We start from the raw sequence: 20250 nt of genomic DNA, 5'->3' as shown, positions 1-20250 counted from the left end.
GTATTTTATTATTATTATTTATTTAGATGGACAAACATATAACCCCAACTGATTCAAAACACATTGATGTGTTCGTTTTTACCTTCAGCAAGAACTCTTTCTGTGTGTGTATGCGTGCAAGTATGTGTATGTGTGTGTGTCATCCAAAACAGTCTCTGCTGATTACATCCCAGCAAGTCAATAGTGAATAGAGCACTCAGCCTGATAAGCAATCACCGGAATCAATACTAATGTTTTTTAGTGAGTGTACACAAGTGCGCGCATGTTTGCATGCATGTGGATGTGTGTGTGTGAGTGTGTGTAACTCTGAAATGTGACTAATCTTGTTGGAACTCATGGAGGATAAACATTTGGTTACAGGTGCAGTGAAATCACAGATGTCATCCCCTTTTTCCCGCTCATGTCCATTTTTTTTCCTTCACCCAACTCCGCTCCTTTCATCTTCTCTCTTCTCAGCAATCGCTGTTCTTTTATTTTCCTCTCCCCCTCTCATCTCCTTGTCCTCCATTGGCCTTCATTGAGGCAAAGCATTAACACCCGTCTAACCTTCAAAGAGAGTGACCAAAAAACGTCTCCACGCTCCTTACATTCAGAGCAACGTAACCTTTAATCAGACTTTTGCAAATGTCAGAGATGGATGCCCTGCTTGTTCACACCCATGTGTAATCTCTCACAGACAGAGATATTTGGGAAGAGACCAGATTATAATCATATCAGTGCATGTGCTTTTTAAAGGATGAGATTTCTGCATATGGTTACTCCTAGTTTTTAAGTTTTGCTCAAAGGTCAGTAAGTTTCAGTCAAATCTTAGTTTTTGTTAACGTGCAGCTAATGAGACTAAATCTGTAATAAACTTAGACTGAAAGTGAGACTTTAAATCTTTAGAAGTGGAGCTCTATGGTTACAGTGAACCCCTAAAGTTGTGGTTCAGAGTTCACAGACAGACTCGGTCATTTGTAGATTATTCCTTAGAACCTGACTAATACTTAATAGTGGAATCCAATCGCAAAAATCCTCTACAACTTTTTCATGATTTTCTTGTAGGATAGTATATAATTATTCACCTAAAAAGCTGTAAATCCTCTGCTTATGTCACGTTTTCTGCCCCTCTTGCCATAGTTTTCTGTTTCCATGCCCTGTTTCTCTCCCCTGCTCATGTCATTATTCCACTCCGCGCCGGTCACCCTGTACCACGCCCACTCTGCTCCGCCATCGTAATCAGCTCTCGTCTCATACACCTGTTCCCCTCCCTACTTACTCCACGCTCACGCTGTGTCCTTGCCAGATTATCGAACTCTTCATGATGGTAGATGTCCAGTGTTCATGCCATAGTTTCATCTATCTGTTCTGTGTCGACCTCACGCCTGTCTCCTGGATTCTCCGCCTTGCTTGTCCCTTGCCTGATCTGGATTCTGCTCTCTGACCACGGTACCGACTATGCTTCCTATTACTACGACTACATCTCACGGATCACGATTTGGATTTGTTTTTGTATTTCTGACCCACAACTCTTGACCCTTGCCTGTATTACTGGATCTTGCCTTTGGATACTCCTTAAAACAACACTTCACATAAGCATTCCTCTCCACTGCAGTTCACTCACGGTGGATGATGCCAGCAGCTCTGAGTCACAGAAGGAGCCCCTCTCTTACCTGACTGTGAAGGTTAGTGACTGCGCAACAAAATGGATGAGCTTAAGCTATCGGTGGAGAAAAACAGACTTTTGACAAGAGACATGGATGTGTAAAGATAATCAGTTGTAGAAGTACATCCAGTGATAAAAAATAAATAAACTCAACTAGTAGATCAGCAGATACTTTGGTAACAGACAGCCACATGACCCCCCCCCCCCCACACACACACACACACACACACACACAAAACCTAAACAAGCATCTACCTAAAAATGTTTGACCAAAAAGGAAATTGATACAATACTGCTTGGGAAGTGCAGAACATAAATATAATCTAGCTTCTTTAAATTACTCTCAGCTGTGGATTTTACACACTTTTGCGTCTCAGTGTGTAAAATAAACTCCAGATGAAGTGAATTGCTCATTTTCCCCGAAAAATAAAATGACCATTCTCAAAGTTGGATTTAAATATGATAAGAGAAGAATATACATATAACCAGACTTCAAGTTCAAAATCACCTTTTTTATTTTTTTCTTCCTTTCTGCTGATGATCATGTTTGGACCTTACCTTCCGCTGACAACAAAGCAGGTCACCAGGAAGATGAGGAGGACAATTCCCCCAGCAACGGACACGACCATTATGGTGGACTGGTTTGGGTCCCCGATGGCCAAGACGTCTGCAATGTAAAAACTAAACATGAGCTTGTGAAAGCAGACGTGAATGAGGTTAGAAAGAAATCCATGATGCTTTTTTAGACAATAAAAGAAAATATGAAGTGTAGCTTAATTAAGGAGACAGAAAGTGAAGAAAGATGGAGAGAGCATGAAAAGTAATAGCAGTAGAAAATACAAAAAAGGAAAAGAAGGAAAACTGGATAAAACAGCAAAACAAGAGGAAGGAAGAAAAGGAGGTGGATGGAATAGTAAGTAAGGCCCTTAATAAAAAGCGCTCTCTCTCTTTCTGCATCACCTATGAGGCTACAAGAGTGGACGTGAAAACCATTCCCTTTCGGCTGCCCTGTCCAAATGGATATGTTAACATTGCACATAACAAGGCGACTGCTGAGAACTTTCTGCAAAGATGCATCGATTTTTACGCCACACCAATCGAGCCATTACTCAAAACAAATACCCCATTTATCTGGCTTAGCTAAGCATGAGCTGACGTGTGTGTGTGCGTGTGTGTGTGTGTGTGTGTGTGTGTTTGTGAGAGAGAGCAGGGCACATATAAATATGTATGGGTATGTATCTTGAAGAGGCTAATATATTAATGATCTAAGAAAAGCACAGATAGGTATTGATCTCCTTCTCCAGCTGGTGGCATCAACAGATACACACCTTTCTTTAACGATCAATACAACTGATTTGATTTGTTAACCTTAATGTGATTTTTACAAGCAGAACCAAACTAACCTGTTGCCTAAACAATGCTAAAAACCAAAAACGCTTATGCAGCATCAACATGCATCACATTCATCACATCTGATGCAACATGAGAAAGAAAGCCAGCTTCTTATTGACCGTTGGATGATTTGTAGGCTAATGTATGCCTTTTGTGTGCCGCACAGTGAATCTATTTTGCAGCACGACATGTTTACTGATTCACTGCACTCTCCCAGCCTGTCTAGGAATCAATGATCACTTTGAAGAGCACATTAAAGGGCCTCTAAAGCAGAAAATCCCAGAGCACAAAATGAAGCAATAATAAAGGTGGATGACAGCAAACAAATGAGAAACAGATGAGAAGTTTGACAACAGTATCAGAGAGGTTTCACATAGTACACCGTGTGCTGGTCATGTGGCTCAGAATTCTACTTTGATTCCATCTGGATTTAAAGGAGCAATCCAGCTCTTTTGAAGTGGGATACTGTGGAAAGGTTAATATCTTACCTGTTGAAGATAGTTCTTTGAACAGACTGATGAGCTAACAGCTACTTTGAGCAGAGTGAGGAAAACAATGGGTTGGTTTTAACCCAAAACATCTCTGATCTAAAACTTTATAATGCTTAATGCAAACCGTTTAACAAAATTGTTACATCGTGTCAATTTTGCAATAAACAACTATTTACAGACAGATCTCAACAATTTCCTGCGGGATCAATAAAGTTTTATTTTATCTTATCTTTAATAAATGGGGGTTCTGGGTAAAAATCTACAAAGTAGTTTTATGCATTCAGATGCAGTCATACATTGTTTTAAATCAACTTTAATTTTTCAAAAGTCAATGGCTATTCAAAATAATGGCATGTTTTCACTAAAACATTTAACACTTTCTTCATTAGAAGTCTGTATTTGGAAATAAATTGGCTTCCATGAAGAGAAAGGAAAAACTATTTTGACAAAATCTACAGTAAAGATAAATTATGTTCACGTTTTCACCAGAGAAGGAAAAGGAAAGAGCATGCCTGTGTGAGCTACTAGCTGCTCTTCTTAACTATTAATTATTACTTCTTAATTATTTGTTTGTTTTTTGGTTTAGCGCAGACTAGCATCAGCTCGTCAGTCCTGTCAGAATTAAACGCAAAAGGATATCTCTGACAGGTAAGATATTTACTGTTCTTTATATTTCTTTAAAAGATCTGGACTATACCATTGAGAAAGTTTTAGAATAAAAAAAAAAAAACAACAATTTATTTGTGCTGTTTTTGGTTAGAAAAAAAAATTACATTCTAGATTTTGCTTCACTGGTCTATCTGAATAAAGATTTCCAGTCAAGAAAACTCCTTTGACCCTTTGTTGTCATTCTGATTTGTCTCCCTGTTGTCTGATAAGTATTTCAGGGCGCCAGTGGTTCATTTTCACAGATAAAATGGCAGGCTGCCAGGGTCTTTCTGTTTGACAGCAGAACTGAAGAAGTGTTTGACTGGAAATAGGCTTAAATTACAACCACCTAGTGAATGGAGTTAGTAGTCATGAATAAGATTCATGACCACGCTTGATATAAAATGGCACCAAATGTTGCCCCTCTGTTAATCTTTAGTTAAAATTTACAGCTAACATCAACGGGACAAATAAAAATACAAGTGAATAAATGGAAAAGGAAGACTGGTTGCTCGGAGCAGCAGCAGCAGCAGAAGAAGAAACCCTCAAAGCACTAATTAAAATGAAATGTTTCATTAATCTTCAATTTACCCTCGTGGCTGGTTTCCAGCTCTATTTCTCCACCGTAGCTCCCGTAGCCCCCGTCGGTTCGAGCCCTGACCCTGAACACGTAGGTGGTCCCCGGCTTCAACCCGTCCACTGTCATCATGTTGGAGCGAGTCTTCAGAACTGTGTAGTTCTGCTCCCGCTGGTTCTGAAGGGGCGCAACAAACAAGAAAAGATCATTCAAAACTAAATGAGTGTTGGAGAAGAAAAATATTGTGGGTTTGAAAGAAGAAAAAATAAGGTGGAATATATAAAAACTCAAGAGTTTTAACCAGAACAATGAATTGTGATATTGAGAGAGATAGGATGAATAAAAAAAGGCTGACAGAAACCTTAAATTGTTGAATTTAGATTTCTCCAGGAGCCAAATGTGCCTCAATACGATTCTATTTGTTTATCACAAGACCAACTGGTTGCACTTCCATCTGCCAGGACCCAAATCTTATCGTCTTTATACTCTGGGGCAATATGTGGTTACTACTCCTGCTTCACTTCGTTCCTCAGCTTTCTTGTGAGTGTACGGATATGTGTGTATATGTGTGTGTGTGTGTCGTGAAGAACGAATACAAAATCAGTCGGTCTGTCGCTAAGCTGGTTCCCTGCAGAGAAGGTGATACTTACCTAATGGAAGACACTACAAAACGGATTAACACCATTTCACTGTTAAGATGTGCCAACACACGCACTCACACAGTCACACGCAGGTTTAATTTCATCACCTTGGCTGTGTTTTACAAGGGTTGTTCGACAGATGTGTGCTTAATTAGCTTGATGTGAGCAGCAGAGGAGACATGAGGAATACGGCTGTGAAAACAGAGAGATAGTGGCTTGTTTGTGATGAACAAGTCATTAGAGACGTGCCCTCAGGATAAACCCATATCCTGCCTGTGAGTACGTAAAGCGCAAGAGAAATAAAGAAGGAGCAAATTGCATTAAAGCTGTTAAAGTGGTACTTCAGTGATTCTGTAGGGTGCGTGAAGAAAAGTACTCATATAAAAGTTTTTTCTTTTTTTTTATTATTATAGAAGGAATTGCATTATTGCCATGAAAATATTAACACTTTGGTTTGGTTCCAAATTAGACTTTTTTTTCTCTCTAAGATCTTGACACCCATCTCCACCATCACCTTTGAGTTGGTTCGGACCAAATGAGCTTTTTGCTAATCAGCTAGTGTTTAGCTGTGGAGATGAATTGTTTCTAAGTGTTAAAACTGTGCTCCTGGTCTATAAATCCATTCATGTTGTTCTGTGTGAGACGTTGTGGACTGTAAAAATCATATGCTTAAAAAAACTGGGCTAATTTTGTCTTAAAAGATACATTTCTTTAGATGTCTAAATCTAGTTTTACAAGTCAAATAGAGGTATGCGTTTAGTCGAGATTGGTTAAATAAATACAACAAAGTAGTGACACTGGGCTCAAAGTCTGCTTTGTAAATTATTTTTATAGTTAGCTTTTAGGGCACTCAAGATCATTATAACATATCAACACATTATCAAAAAAAATCAAGTGATGAAGAAACAACAATAAAATGCATCAATGAGGTCATTCCAGTCTTAGCATGTGGCAGGAGAGGAGTGATGATCATTAATGTAGAGATTGGCATGGAAAAGCTAAGTAATAAAAAAAAACAAGTATTTTAAACTGTTAAAAATCAGGAGAGCAGCGGCGGCAGTAACATTTGCTGTCAGAGACTCCATTACAATACAAAACAAGGTCTGTGGTGTAGTTGTAACAGGAATTCATTGAAACTATTTTGGATCCCCAATTTATAACAAAATCAGGTGCCATGATTGTAAATATGACGTTACAAACAGCACCAAATTGCCTCTGATGCGTGTCCCATCGGTGTATGAATGTGATCTAAAGCACTGATTAGCCTCTATAGTATGATTAACTCAGCTTTGTAGAGATGTAGTAGAGTGCTGTATGAATGTGTGTGTGGATGGATAAATGAGGGCACAGACTGTGTTGTAAAGAACTTTGAGTATCATATTCATTCAACCTTTATTTAGACAGTTAAATCCCATTGAGCCTCGAGGACTCATTTACAAGAGAGACCTGATTTCAACAAAGAAAGATGACAACAATGGTCAACAGCAACAACAATAAACAATTATCAAAAGTCATACAGCAGATTTTTTTTTTTTTTTTTACAAATAGGATGGCTAAAAGAAAAAGGTAACAAAAAAAACAGCTAGATTCTAAGGCGAATGTAGAAAACTAAAAACAGGAACATGTCTGCGTTGGTCCCTGCCAAGAGTCCAACAGATTCTTAAAGCCACTTAGAGAGGTCAAGGTCGAGAGCTTCAAATCTTTTTGTAAGATATTCCAGGAATATCTATATCTATATAATCTATATTATAAAAAAGAAATGAGAAAATCTAGAAAATTAGATTAGAAAATCTATATATGGATAGAAAGCCACTATACAAGTACAGTCCAGTCCATTTACCATGGGATTTATTTTCTTTTACACTTGATTTTTTTCTACTTTGCAATGACGCCTGTATTCATCTAAGGCTTTTTGTTGAAAGCAATAAACAGATTTGAAGGCGGATTTGAAAACACACGTTTTGTCTTATATTTTGAAAAGTCAGAACTTATGTTTGTATTCTTCTTTCTCACCTTCTCATAGTAGATGACCTCATATTCCACTATCTCTCCGTTTGGTCTCTCTGGACCCTGCCAGGCCAAAGTCACACTGTCCTTGCTTCGTCTTTCCTTTAAGACAACGCTCACTAAAGAAAAAGGGTAAAAAAACAAGTAGAGAGTAAAGTTCAAAGAATAACAGGAAAAAATACAAACAGAAGGGATAAAGAAAGAAGTTAGAGATGGATATTAAAACAGCATTAATACCGAAACCTAAACTACACTGTGTGTGTCATATAGCTTTGCTAATGAGACAGCTTAAAAGGTGTTACATACACTACACATGTGTTAATAGCATTCTGCAAAGTGTGCACTGGTAACACACGTATGAATAGTGTGTGATCTGCCTGTGATATCAGCGTAAAAAAGACAGCAAAAAAAAACAACAAAAAAAACCCTGTGACTTCCTGCACTGTTTTTCTACATTAGGACACCTGCTTCTGTGGTATAATGATGGGTGTTTGCATGTGTGCAGAATCACCTTCACATGCATGAATCTCTGTGTGTGTGGACCCTAATGAGGTTAAAAACCTCCAACACCCCTTTCACATTATCCCCCTCCACCAGATTTTACACACCCATCAGTCGAATGAGGCCTATTACTAGGGCTGAGTACCGAAACGAGGTTCTTAAATGGCACCGACCGAACTGCACCAGTCGGTGTATGGATTGAAACGTCACTCTTTTTCAGTGTCAAGTTTCGGTATTGGCTGTAAGGTGTCACATGGTTTCAGCACACATGCAGGTAAAACGCAGACGTATAGCAAACAGACTACGTGTTTACACCCAGAGGTGTATAGAGCTGCCGCACCTAATCTATGTAGAATGTACGTCTATGGTGTTGGTGATGCCCACAGAGGAGGTTCGTGTGTGCAGCGCGTGTTGTCGAACGGCTTCGACAACACACGAGCAGAAAGTTGCTCCGTGTTTCTCTGCAAGAAGACAGATGGACATCAGCCTCCCCCCTCCTCCTCTCAGCATTAGTCAGTCTCTGTGTGTTAAACAGAATCAACATTCCATGGCCGGACTCGTCTTTATCAAAGAACTCCCGAGGACGGCTCTGTGTCTGTGTTTCAGCTGGTGAGTTTACGTTTGTTAACGTTACTGCAGCTTAACATGTACATCACGGTGAAATAACGCTAACTTTAAGATATTAGTGTGTAAATTTATTTTATCTACGTAGCTAGCTAAACTCAGAAGCTAACTAAAGATTGACAGCAACATAAATCTTAGCTTGTAAAAATGTGCTCATCCATCCAGTCAGCTGCTTCAACAGTTCACTAATGTTCAGTGTTTATGTTTCTCTTCTCCTCACAGGAGCCTCTGACCCAGATGTGAGGACAGAGACAAAAGAAAAGTGAGGTTGGGGCCACAGGACAATCACAAACTTTGTTGTTAAAAGTTTGCTGTCTTCTCTACAGTGGAGCTGCACGGTAGAGGTAAGTTAAGCTGTAAAGGATTTTGTTGACCAGTTAAGCTTTTATCTCTCAGCCTAGATAATGTTTTTTTGAGCAATAATAACACAACCATGTTATTGTTGATGTTTGTATTCTCACGTCAATTAGGGAGATGATCAGAGCCCTAAACCCCAGAGAACCACAGAGAAGATTCAGGCAGGGACACGGAGGTACAGAAGTCTGCATCAACCCTAACCTCAGTGAATCCAGTGACCTGCTGGTGGGATGTGAGGGACAATATGTCAGTGCTATCAAACTGACAACCAGGTATCTGTGTGTGCAACAATCATCATCTACAGCCTCAGAGTGAACACTTCCTACTGCTGGAGACACCATCAGCCAGGAGCGGGCTTGTTTGTGTCTAGAGAAAGCAGACATGTTGTTTCTGAAGAAAAACTGTTAAGTGAAAAGGTCCTCAGTGTGTAGCAGTGAGCATTAGACACTGACATGTCACTTGTTGTTTTCAACTGTTCTTTTGAACTGGAAATTATTTGTTTATTTTAATGTAAGAAAACTGCTTGGAATAGAAATACCAAAGTTAAAAAAATAACATTCACAATATGTACTGTAATGTGTAACGTAATTTTATTCTTGTTAGAATTAATAGTAATTACAAAATTGGTACCGAAAAAAGAACCGTCCCGGAACTGACAGCGAAGTGAAGGTACCGACACCGGTACAGATACCAATTTTTTTAGAAAGGTACCCAGCCCTATCTATTAGTCATCACACCCTGTCATGCAGACCTCTCCTGCACAGTTTCCCTGCAGTTCCACACAGTGACAGATGCACATATGAACATGCACGTGAACATACATGTGCAAGCAGAGACGTAGAGGTGTCATTTTGTGGTTTGGGCATATTTCATCATAGCAGCAAATTCGAAGTGCTATAGTAACATCATACTACTACACTTTAACCATTTCTGAAATGTATTTTTTTTCCTTTAAAAAAACTAGTATATGTGGTCAAACTTGTTCTCTATATAGTATATGATACAGCTTTTAACACCTGGGGCTTGAGGGGAGTGCATTCCCTGTATGATCTCTATATTGATGGTAGATTTGCCTCTTTTGAGTCACTGGTACAGAAGTTTAATATACACAAGTCACAGTTTTTCTGAAATGAGGTCTAACTGATTGCTTTCCTTTGCACCACTCTAAACATTTTGTGGTTAAGATTTTGGAATTAAGGTTTGATACTAAGGGGGTACTTAGCAAGACCTATAAACTGTTCAGTACATACCATGGGACCAGTTTGGACTCCCTTAAACTGAAATGGGAAATGGACCTGGAAGAATCCATATCAAACTCAGTCTGGAGAAAGATCATTAAGAACATGTACTCATCTTCAGTCTGCCTGAGACACGCTGTAATTCAATTCAAGGTAGTGCACAGGTTGCACTGGTCCAAAGACAAGTTGTCCAAGATCAAGGCCAACCTGGACCCCACATGCAATCATTGTAAACAAACTCCAGGGACACTCCTGCATACATTCTGGATCTGTCTCAAACTGTAGACTTTTTGGCTATCTATCTTTGACACCTTCCCTGGGATATGTGGAAAAACTGTACACGCATCATGAACCCACCCGTTCATCCCACTGGGGTGATCCCTGTAGAGACGTCCTTCAGCAAGTACGAGAAGAATGTGATTGCTTTAGGCTCTCTTCTGGCCAGAAGACTGTTTTTGTGCAATTTGGTGGACCCACACCCCCTAGCATATGCTCATTGGATAAGAGAGTTGATGTATCATATTCATCTAGAAAAAATAAGATATACCCTGAAGGGTTCTGTTAAAAGATTTTGGGACATGTGACAGCCTTTTATGTTGTATGTGGAAAACTTGTCAATGCCTGTTTAATTTATGTACTGTATGTGTGACTGATCTAGTGTGAGAGAGAATAGGTGGGAGGGTTTTTGTTGTTTTCTCTTCTTTGTGTTTTGTATGTTCAAAATGAAAGAAAAAAGACGGGAAAAAACAACCTTGTTCTATGTAGAAATTTACTGACAGTATTTAAACGTAAATCAAGCTAAAATCCCACTAAACCTTGTCTAAATGATCTGTCTGTGTTAAAAATGTTTTGTTTTCTACAGTAATCTTTAACTGATGGTATGATGGTTAAAAGTGACGTTACCCAGTCGCCAGTAAATGTGTCCATTCTCACCTGTCTGTGACGTTGTAACGTTTAGTACTACAGCTCCTCTGGGCGTTGGACTTAAGTCTGACACTCCATTCTGGCTCTCAATAGTGAAGCTGTAGTTGGAATCCGGCTGTAAGTCGGTGATCAACACAGAGGCTGACAACAGGCCGAATTGTCTTGGCACAAAATGGACACTGCCGCCGCACGGCGTGCACTTCTTGCCGTCACCGAAGCACTTCCTGCAGTGGAGGCTGTAGGCAATGTCCCCTCTACCCCCTGTGTCTCTGGGCGGTGACCACTCCAAGGTCACGCAGGTCTCATTCACTGTAGAGATGGGGTTTTCTGGAGCAGATGGAGGACCTGTTGGATGAAAATGATGTAGAGAAGAGAAAGTTTGTTATCAAAATTAAAAACGAAACAAGTTAAAAAAGTTTTTAATCAATAAAAAGTCTCACTGAACCTTTTGGAAAATGTTTTTTTAATAGACACAATCATCTAATTTTCTCTCCTGTCCTTACAGATTGCAGTCATCTATGTAATAAAGCCCTTGCTTTATTTTTAAACACTGTACCTTATCAAAGACTGTTTAAAAGGTAAAAACTAAGTATTTGAATCAGTGCAGTAGTATCATAGACTGAGTTCTTTATTATCTCCATTCTCTACTTTTTGGAAAACCTGCTTTACCCATAATGCACTTCCAACTACCATGCTTGCAACAAAGACCACTGATGGCCTTCGACATAGCCTTGAGTCTTTTTTTTTAATAAAGAAAACTTTATTTAGCAAAAACAAGTACAAAAAAATATGGCGATTCACAATAGTGTAACTCTAAAAAGGGCATAACAGAGGCAGACTTCAATATGAAAAAAAAGGAAAGAGAAAAAAGAAATAAAATAAACTACAAGAAGGGGTTATATGTTTTAGGGTTAGGATTAACATGCCTTAGTGGGCAATTCCATTAACATTTCATACAGGTCTTCATGCGTTTCAATATATTTAAGAGATTTCAAATATAATTGGAATTCAGATTAAAAAAATGTTAAAAACGGGATGATTTTAGCACTCTCTGTTTATGAATAAAGAATTTTGCCAGACAAAATATCAAATTACAACCGAGTTCCATTTTTTTTGTTTTCCAATAATACTCCAAATGTTACCATGTCTCTGGAAATAGATTCAGGAAGTGTAATTTTCAGTGTGATCCATCTTTCTAAGTGATTCCAGAACATTTTGGTTTTGTTGCATTCATAGAAGATATGGTTTTTTGTTTCTATATCCTGTTCTCAGAATGAGCCTCGAGTCTTTTGTCTTTAGCTGCGCTGAGTGACGAACTGCAGAGGTATGTTGAGCCAACTCCATTAAAACAGCATTTTTAATGGAGTTAAAAGAGGCAACACAAGGCAACACAATCTCTCATTTTAAATTAAATTAAATTAAATTCAGTTTATTTATATAGCACCAAGTCACAACAGAAGTCATCTCAGGGCACTAAATTGCTCTAACTGATTGTTCGAAATGATTCTGTACCTGTGAACCCCTGGGGGGTAACAAACTTGTGGTCTGCCTTGTGCATTCTCTTTTACTTGTATTGGTGGCAGAACGTGTACAGTTCACCGTTTCTTTGAGGTGGACGTCCTCTGAGTTGTGACTTCTCCACAATTAGCGTGTGAATCAAGCACCTTGTTCATGTTAGACAAGACAAATTCCTACATCTTGATTTTGATCAATGTCAAGTTTTGATTATACACTGCAGGTCCAAACTGATCAAATAAATAACACAGTCTCTTAAAATGATGAAATGTAACCTTAGAAATCCAATGTCCAGTTTGAGGTAGAGATTAAAGATTTCCGCTTATTTTTACTCTCAGCTAAGTAAAAAAAAAATTAACATTTGGATTTGTTTATGACTAAATAATCAATTCTGTTTTGTATTTTAACTTTGTTATTTCCCTGATAATGGGTACTATATTATGCTTTGCACAGTGTTAGTTATAATGTTTTTGATCAAGATTCCTTGTCATATTAATGAGAAGAGGACTCAAAATGCAGAGACTAAGGTGAGGAAGCTCAATGAAGAACAAAACTTTAGTAACAATAAAAAAGGCTGGCGAGGCTGCAAACAAAACTACAAGAAAATCCACAAGAAAACATTAGGAACTGGAGGCACACGCTTGAGTAAACTAGAGGCATGCTCCTCAGGAACACCTGATGACCTGGGGAACAGATCACATGGAGCTGGCAAACAATACACACTAACAATGATCTTGACAAACCGAACCATTTAAACTGGGAGGGGTGATTACTAGAATGAGAAGCAGGTGAGTTGATGAGCAGATGGAATCTTGTTGTGAAGGAGCTGAGAAAATCTGGGGAGCTGAACGAAACAAGCACTGCACACCATTTTCAATTTAACTGACAAAGTGGGGCATTGCTTATCAGATTTTGAACTCCAATTCAAGCTGCACATCAGCCAGGGTATCAGATTTTTTGTCATTTTTGCAAATGAATATTAACGGCAAAATAAACTTAGATTGCAATGACAAGTCACCCACAATTTACAATGATACGTCCCCCCACTAACAAATGCTTTAAAAAGAGAGAATAAATAAATACATGTTTGCCCCTCTACCTGGGCCATCACCTGGTTGACTGAAAAGGAATTTACCCATTGACAGGACAACTGGGAAACCAAACAACCTTAGAAATAGAATAAAAGGATACGGTTGGAGTTCTTCATTATTCAGGTGACAGCATCAAGCAAATACATGCAGAAAGAGATTGAGCCATTTAGAGGAAATAGTAACGCTTTAAACAGGCCATAGCAAAGACCAAGGTCAGTTACACAAACTGAATGTTGATGAATGTATCCTGTTCAACTTGAGTACTTCAAATGCTTGATTAAATTATTCATCCTTTTTATATTCTCTGTACCTATAAAATTACCATTTCACATAGTAGCCTAGAAAATGCACAATTTTACATTTTTCTGTAGTAAAACTGTTTTATTATCCACAGACTTCATTGTTTTCCTAAATCTAACAAACCCTATACTTTTAATGTCTAAATTAACCAACTAGTTCTCATATCTGACGCAACTGAAAGCCAAACAGATGAGTGAATGAATGAAAATACGATGACATTTTGGGGTCAGAGGTGTATCTTGCACATTTGTCCAATGTTTACGTCCAGGAATACTCTAATGCAAAAGGGATGCAGTCATCAATTCACACACTGGGAGCCCCAAGGTCCCGGGACCAAGTGCTAAAATATGGCAGCACTCTGCAGTACTCTACACATATTTTTATTTTTTTTGTCACAGTAAGCAGGAGAGCCAAAAGTAGCAAGCTTTGCACTTATTTTATTGGCCATCATGGTGCTCAGAGTTCTCTAAAGAGCTTTAATGACCCTCAGCAATAAAACAACCATCTCAAGGTGCTTTTCACTCAATAAATTACAGTTTTGAGCAGGCAGATGTAAAATAACATTTTTCCTTGTTTTGTTGATTTTGAAATAACACCCTAGGCTGCTGATAATGACTCTTATAGTCCCATATTTTCCGGCGTACAAGTTGCATTTATTATGCGTCACCACTGACCTGTTGTGCTTATTATGCATTTATTTAATGGCCAAAACAGTTCCAATTCACGTGAGTGGTGCCATCCATCCATCCATCCATCCATCCATCCATCCATCCATCCATCCATCCATCCATCCATCCATCCATCCATCCATCCATCCATCCATCCATCCATCCATCGTTGCCAGAGCTGCTAGCTCTCCAACATTCTTCTGCATGTACCAGCTGAGTGAAGCACACTGGAGGACTCGTTGTTGCAGTTCTTAGAAATTTAACAAGATTAACACTTAAAAACAATTATTTGTTTACTCGACATTATAGCAAAGGTGTGTCTCGGTTTAACTCTTCCTTAATAAATGCACATTAATGCTCAAAAACAGCTTCATTTCGCCTGGGCGGTGCGACACCATCCACCATCAATGCTGGAGGTGCTAGCTCTCCAGCGTTCCTCCACCTGCACCAGCTGAATGAAGCGAACGTGCATGGGAGGACTCGCTATTGCAGTTCTTAGAAATTTAAAGTGTCCACTAAAAATTGCGTTATGAATATGGGAAAAAAAAATGTATATAAGTCGTTTCGGCGTGTAAGTCACAGGACTGAAAAATCTATGCAAAAAAAAAGAAGATCTAGCTTAAGGTGTAACAAGCAGAAAAAAAATTCCAACTCATAATGTGAAGGCATGCCTATACAATGTTATTCTTGTTTCATGGGAAGCAATCAAGTGGAACTCTCTGATTTCTGTTGCTTACAGCACAGCATGGGCCAAGTATCTCAACCATAAGACATTCTTTGCAGTAGATGCCCATTTCACATGACATCTCGTCAAGATCTGACTGAGCAGTGAGCCCCAGGGTGCCACCAGCAGAGCCTGGGACTTTTTTGATTTGCTTTCCAGTATCCAGTCTTTCTAAGATGCAAGAGAGACAGGGGCAACTTAGCATGGGGGATGGAGTCTGGGTATAATTGAGGCTGTCGGTCATAAATCTGCCAACAAGGTCTGCTGCTAGCGGCTTTCTGCCTCTTTTATTTTCCCATCCCCCACCTCCCCCCACAACCACTTAACAGTCCGTCATTATCGTTGCTCCTGATCAGCCTTTCATGACACTTTTATGACACTTAGATTAGAAGACCCTGATACCCCCCCCCACCCACCCCCCACCCCTACCCCAACTACTCATTTCTTCGCCTGGGTTTCAAATGTCATTCTCCATGCCTACATGACTAATTATGTCACCTGCTCTATTTTTCAAAGTTTTCACCTTTAAACTGCGAAATTGTACACCTCGCCATTCAGAGGAGTATGTGTGTATGTGTGTGGGGTGGATGGATGGGTGGGTGTATGAGTGCATACCCATTGGAAAAGACTGTTACTCATTTCCAGCTGATAACACCTGCCACATCTCACCTGCTACGACAATTAATGAGCGTAATCTACCATAACCTGATAATGGGTTTGGGTGTAGGTGTCCATGTTTGAATGTGTGTATGTGTGTAGTATGTGTGCACTTTTGTGCATTGTGCTTCTTTCCTGATGTGCCCAACAAGGCATTGTCCTTTCCTACCTTAAAACACCATGTTCTGTCTTATTCTATGTCTCGGCTCTTCAGTCTTTTGTACTGAGCATTTTGTCGAACCCCTCAGGCCATGTAGGAGTGTGTGATATGCTAAAACACTCAAAGCAATAGAAATATCAATAACTTTCTAAAGGCATGTCAGCCATATTTGTGAAATATTTTGGCTGTACTGTATTCACACAGCTAATAGCCATGAATGTGTTTGTGTACTTTGCAGAACAGCAGCAGAAGTGGAGGTATGTGGAGGTAAACACAAGTAAACAAAAAAACATCAGGTTAATTTATGATAATAAAGTTTAAGCATCAACATGCTAACATTGCACCATTGTGAACACAAAGAGGATTACATCTATGGTGACTAATAAGATGTCCATGTGAGTGAACTTTCTGCCAGCGTTTGCATTACTCACGAGTGCAGGCCATTGAGCGTGGGTCAGAATCAGCACGATGGAAGCCTCTCTCACAAATGCACTCAGTGGCTTGTTCCTGAGGGGACGAGCTGTGAGGAGGACATTTGGTGCAGTAGGCATCTGTGGCTGAAGCTTTATAGGTTCCAGGTCTGCATGCTGGAAAATAAGAAAATAAAAGGTTTAGATGACATGCATACTTAAAAAAATCACTCTACACTGTGTTTATTCACAGTACAATTGTAAAAAGACATGTCAATATTTGACTTGACTTGCTATACATGACATTTAATCTAACGCAACATCATGGGGGTGGTAATAAGAGATTCTTTGGCAGATTGCTTAAGACATACATTCAAAGTATTGTTGAAAAATTAAATGCAAATGAAACCTTTATTACTGTTTTCACCAGGTAGATGAATTAGCAAAACTAAACAGAAGCACAGAATGTTTTTCTCCACCCATCCCACAGTAATGTTTTGTCGTTTTGAAGTGCTTGATTCAGATTCCGGGTCACGCGGTCCTGTGACTTACAAGATATACAGTAAGTCATAATAAATTGAATTTGGTTTGGTTTGATATTTTTTGTGGTCAATGAATAATTGTCACAGACCTATAGCAACTTTATGAGAATTTTAGTCTCTAAATAAATACTTGCTAACAAACAGAAGACATACATCTAATAAATAACTCCAAATCAAACAAAAATACTTTTCAGACACATTGATTCATTGTGGTGTGTCTTAATATAAATCGAGCTACTGGAACGATCCTACAAGATGTATTATTTCTACTTATCATAGATCCTTTTAAACATTACAGCCATCTACAAGAAGCTCAAATATTAGATAGAAAATAAAAACTGAACCCTAACTAGAGCTCAAACCACAGTCTATTGCTCACCGCTACATTACAGAAGACTGTGTGTACCAAGGCTTTACTAGAAGTCAAATATTCATGTTCAATCCATCCTTCATGTATTAAAGCACATTGCTGACATGTTACGAGTTCAATGGACCAACCATTGTCAGGAATGATATTTGAGAGGCACACATCATCTTGTTGATAAAAAGGGTGGATATGCTTTTCTTTCTTTGCATTTTTTATGAGTATATTTTTTCTAGATGATTTATTGGGGGAATGGAGGGGGGATCCCCCCATCATGGGGGAGTGGTGGCGCAGAGGTTAGAGAAGGTGGGCCTGTGATTGGAAGGTCGCCGGTTTGACTCCCTGGACCAATAACATCAATTGTTGGTGGAAAAAGTGGAACATCCACACCTCCCTCCACCCTCATTTGTGCCACTCTGGGCTCACTGAATTGAGAGAGCTCCTCGGATGAGGAGCGAAACGTCTCCTGTTACAAATAAAGTCCAGTTGTTTTTGTATTGAACACTTTTTGAATGCCACTCTGGGCCTTTGAGCAAGATCCTTAACTCTCACCATCTGTTCCCAAACAGGTCTCTCTTGAAAATGAGTCCTTGTGATTCAGTGAGTCATCGGGCATCTGGTAAGGATGCCCCCTGTGCGCCACCCTTGGGAGGTGCTTCGGGCATGTCCGACTGGGAGGAGACCCCGGGGAAGACCCAAGACAGGCTAGAGAGACTACGTTTCTCAGTTGGCCTGGGAACGCCTTGGGCTCCCCTGAGAAGAGCTGGAAGAGGAGGCTGTGGAAAGAGACGTCTGGGCCTCCTTGCTCAAGCTGCTGCCCCCAAGACCCGGCTTCAGAACAAGCAGAAGATAATAGATGGATGGATGGATGGATGGATGGATGGATGGACTCAGTGAGACTACATGTGTAAATGAAGGCTAAATAAATAAATAAAGAATCATGAGGTCTAATTCAGTCTGACTTTGCATTTATGGGTACAATTTTTTAGTTGGGTTATTCAGTTCTTTCTCAAATACTTTGTGACAGAAGACAGTTTTTGTGACTAATTGTTCATTAAGAGTTGTAAACTTGCTGTAATCTATTCCATCTCATTTACATCCTTGAGTCTTTGACTTCATTGTCTAAAGGTAGATGAAGGTAGATGAATGAAACTTGAGACTGTTTCTACTAACCATTTTGTGTGTCAGGAACCCCATCGCTCTAATCATGCCAAGTTAATTTTTTTCCAACTTCTTGAGGTGATAAATCGTACAAAATTCCTTGTTAGGATTTAAATTGACACTTTAAGGTTAAAATTTATTTTATTCCTGTTTATATTTTCTCTCAAAATAGTTTAAACCTCAGGTAGTCCCATGCATCAACATTTTTTTAATTGTTTTTATTTGTTAGCTTTTTATTCGAAGTGGAATTGGACACAGATGCATCATCTCTCACTTTCTTTACATTAATAAACCTAAGTGTAATTTAGTGGTTATTGAATACTTAACAGAATAATAATTTATATTAGTCAATGTTGTAAAACAGGGTGGTTATTTTTTTAAATTATACTTTAATGTTAGGCTCAATTTATCATCTTGCCTTCCTGCCACACAAATTCATTTTGTACAAAATAAAAAAAAAAACATCTTAAAGCTTGTATCTAAGTATGAAGAAGAGCAAAAAAGGCTGAACTACAAAACTGTGCTACAAAAGATTTCCTACAAACAGTGAGATGCTTCGTGCAGCACCTATGGCAAAAAGCAAGAAAACAAAGTTTGATTGAATATGTTGTGACATTAGGCCTACATAAAATCATTTTACATCAACTAAAGGTTGCACACTTCTACCGTACAATACCACAATGCAACAGCAAAATAGCTGTTATATAAGCATCTACTAGCAGTGTAACAAAAATCCATAGCCACAGTCACAGTAATGATCACAATAACTTAATATGACTGTTGCCTTTGCTGTTTCAGTGGTTGCCTATTAGTCATTATGAGAATTCATAAAACTGAGAAGGGAGACCGTGATAGCACTCAATGGGAGCAGCCTATGGAAATAGACCGGGGACTTGAATGATTCTCCTCATGCATCATAGTTAACGAGATGGAATTCTTGACTTTGCTTTTAGTAATCCGACTCTAGATTACATATGTATTTATTTATACATTTGTGTGCCCAATATTCCCATCCAGATAAGCCATTTCTCCCAGTGGTGAATGTGGTTAGTGTACAAAACTCTATGTGAGTAAAGTGAGGGTGTCGCCAATGCAATTCCATAGGTGCCTTGTGTATATTTCTGTGGATCAATGATGCGACAGATGCCACCAGGTGCTGATTACATGTTCGTGCACCAAGCGCATGTTAAGTATGCAGCAGGTGTATGAGCGTGTGTGTTTGCCTCCTGATTGCTTGTGCTGCTGGTGAAGGTCATGGATTTAATCAAGCAACTCGTCACTTCTCGTAGAAAAGCTGTAGATTATCACACAAACACACACGCTCATGTATATCCAATGCTGTTGTTAACCCAGGGATAGCGGTAGAGGGAAAGTGGCCTAGAAGTAATGCGATTTCTCTTTTTGGTTGAAAGTTCTTCCACCTGGATGTGTTACTTGCTTGCATACAGACAGTATTTTTAGGCAAATCATTCATCATAGGAAAGCAAAGTCCACTAGTACAATTCCCCAAAGACCTGAAAGAACACAGGAAAAAAAAAAAAAACGTGTGTGTGCATAGATGAAAAAGAAGCAGGAAGAACAGAAGAGAAAACAGGAAAGAAAAGGGAGTGATA

General features: G+C 39.1%; 1 protein-coding gene across 1 annotated transcript in view; it reads right to left on the bottom strand.

Annotated features, from left to right (window-relative positions):
* Nucleotides 1–20250, bottom strand: part of epha4b (eph receptor A4b) — a gene marked incomplete in the record, with an annotated part of 121366 nt that overhangs the window by 42034 nt on the left and 59082 nt on the right. The window contains 5 exon segments of the mRNA XM_037682299.1: nt 2204–2312; nt 4768–4930; nt 7408–7520; nt 11055–11390; nt 16592–16747. Coding sequence (XP_037538227.1) covers nt 2204–2312; nt 4768–4930; nt 7408–7520; nt 11055–11390; nt 16592–16747 — 877 coding nt within the window.

The sequence above is a fragment of the Nematolebias whitei genome, chromosome 9 (genome assembly GCF_014905685.2).
Source record: "Nematolebias whitei isolate Nwh7 chromosome 9, NemWhi1, whole genome shotgun sequence".
In the NCBI taxonomy this organism is placed as follows: Eukaryota; Metazoa; Chordata; class Actinopteri; order Cyprinodontiformes; family Rivulidae; genus Nematolebias; species Nematolebias whitei.
This window is presented reverse-complemented; position numbering and strand designations above follow the sequence as displayed.